The sequence below is a fragment of the Penaeus japonicus genome, unplaced genomic scaffold (assembly GCF_977035675.1).
Source record: "Penaeus japonicus unplaced genomic scaffold, GWHDUDI00000001_assembly GWHDUDI00000030, whole genome shotgun sequence".
Lineage (NCBI taxonomy): Eukaryota > Metazoa > Arthropoda > Malacostraca > Decapoda > Penaeidae > Penaeus > Penaeus japonicus.
Genome location: NW_028234432.1, coordinates 15,814,699 through 15,817,198, shown reverse-complemented (window position 1 = coordinate 15,817,198; position 2,500 = coordinate 15,814,699). Strand labels below are relative to the sequence as shown.

The following is a 2,500-nucleotide window of genomic DNA, read 5'->3' as shown; positions in this document are numbered from 1 at the left end:
ACACACCAGTTCCCTGCCTTGAGGACCTCCAGCCTCCAGTACTCAGTCCCGGTCGTTCAAAATGTCATCCCGGCCACACAATACGCTACTGCTAGTTACTCCGCCCCGGTAGCCCATGTGTCATCTCCCGTAGTCCAGTATTCCGCCCCGGTAGCCCAGGTGCCCGTTCCCGTAGCCCATGTGCCCGCTCCTGTAGTCCAGTATTCCGCCCCGGTAGCCCAGGTGTCCGCTCCCGTAGTCCAGTACACACAGGCTGCCGCCACCCGGTACACGATCCCGGCAGCCACCCAGTACGTTGCCCAGGTGGTACCCGCAGCCGCTCCCACAGTGTACCACTCTGTCCCGCGTACCACGGTAGTGTCGTCCCCTATTGTCGTGGAGACTGATGATGATGATGATGCCTTTGATGATGATGACGATGACGACGTCGGTGGAGTCCTTGTCTACAGCGTAGGCGACCGTGACGATGACCACTTTGAGATTGATGATGATGACCGCAAGTAAGCGATGAGAAGGGATGACACTCATCTCGCTCCTCTCTCTCTCTCTCTCTACCAATCTATCTATCTATCCATCTATCTATCTCCTTGGGTCCTGTAAGGGGGGCTAAGGTAGCTGAGGCTCCGTGGGCATCACCAGGAGTAGCTCGTAAAAACGTGGACCAACTTAACAAAAATTGTGTTTTTTTCTACCAGTCTGTAAAAGAAAAGAAGAAGAAAATAAAACCTTTTTCTATAAATTCTTGTGATGTTGATGAAGTCTTGTGTGCAGGGTAGGCCTATAAAAAAATGGCTCCGGGCTCAGTTGGCTTTCATAAACCTTTCTCTTTCTTGCACGTTTATGCACTGATGTTTACTTTATGAATGCACCCTTGTCTCCTCCCGACAGATCTCTCTTAATAAACTTTTCAACAATTTGTCTTGATTTATGATACCTCGGTTCTTAGAATGGAGAGGATTACAGTACATGAAGATGTTGGGAATATGATTTTTTTTTTTTTTTTTTACAATTTTATTTTTTTTATTATTATCTTTTTTTTTTTAGTATAATCATTTTTTTTATACATGACAGGAAGATATTGTGTTAGATAAAAACACTAATTTGTATCTCTATTCCTATAAAATGAAGTGTCATAATTTGATAAGCATCTTTAGTAAAGGGAAACCATTTTTTTCACTTTTATTAATATTTTTTTTATTTTTTTTTACTTTGATGATACCTGCCACACGTACGGGAAAATATTATCAAAACGAGGAAATAAAATAAAAATCAGAAATATTGAACAAAGAAAAAAGTTAACTCCATACCCTTAAATATCCTATAATCAAATACACATAAACGAACGAACAAAACCCCAAAAAAAAGAAAAGAAAAAAATCTGCATCATGCAAAGTACGAAAACCTGAAGTAACATGAAAAAAAGGAAAAAAAGAAAAAGAAAAAACAATATGTATGTAAAAACAGAACCTCGCTCGTGACCTTGAACGGGCGGGGTGAGGCGGGCGGTGGCGACCAGGTGAGAGGTGTGTCTAGATCCAATATTCCTCTTTATCATACTCTGCTCTTCTTTCGTCTCTTCATCCTCTTTATTCGTCTCTTCGTCGTTATATATACATTCAGAGACAAAGGTCATGCGTTGCTGTTTGAGATCTATCTATCTCTTTATCTATCGGTACCTCTTGTTTCTTCTTTTTCTTCTTCTTCATTTTCTTGGTCCTCTTCCAATCTTTTCCTTTTTTCCATCTTCCTATTCTTTAATTTTTCAGTCTCTCCACCCTCTTTATTTTATTTATTTTTTTTTTTTTGTATATACATATCTTCTATTTCTTCTTTTATTTCTTCTATTTCTTATTATCATTATCATTATCCTCATCATTTTCTTCTCCTTCTTCTTCTTTTCTCCTTCTCTTTCCTCTTCTTTTATTTCTATATGCACACGAGAATCAGTCGACATATACAGTATATGTTTATAGGTGCGTATCTCCATATCATTAACAAGGTCATTATGGATAACTGAATGCAAATGCCATGTAACCTCCATGGTGCTTTTTTTTATAGGTTTTACTGTGGTTTAAGCCTGTAATCATTTTCCTTCTCATAAAAAAGAGAAAAAGAGAGAGAAAGAGAGAGAGAGAGAGAGAGGAAAAGAGAAAGAAACAGAGAGAGAGAGAGAGAGAAAGGTAAAGAGAAAGAGAGAGAGAGAGAGAGAGAGAGAGAGAGAGAGAGAGAGAGAGAGAGAGAGAGAGAGAGAGAAAGAGAAAAGAGAAAGAGAGAGAGAGAGAGAGAGAGAGAGAGAGAGAGAAAGGAAAAGAGAAAAAGAGAGAGAGAGAGGGAGAGAGAGAGAGAAAGACGAGAGAGAAAGAGTGCGAGAGAGAGAGAGAGAAAGAGAAAGAAACAGTGAGAGAGAGAGAGAGAGACGAGAGACAAGAGAAGAGAGACGAGAGAGAGAGTGAGAGAGAGAGAGAGAGAGAGAGAGAGCGAGAGAGAGAGAGAGAGAGAG

The 2,500-nt window shown here is 40.3% G+C and overlaps 1 protein-coding gene across 1 annotated transcript in view; it reads left to right on the top strand.

Moving 5' to 3' along the window:
* LOC122242876 (uncharacterized) overlaps positions 1–916 on the top strand; it is a 1,525-nt gene extending 609 nt beyond the window's left edge. The window contains exon 2 of the mRNA XM_043000296.2: positions 1–916. This exon is cut by the window's left edge and continues 51 nt beyond it. Coding sequence (XP_042856230.2) covers positions 1–504 — 504 coding nt within the window. The 3' untranslated portion in view covers positions 505–916.
* The last annotated feature ends 1,584 nt before the right edge of the window (positions 917–2,500 follow it).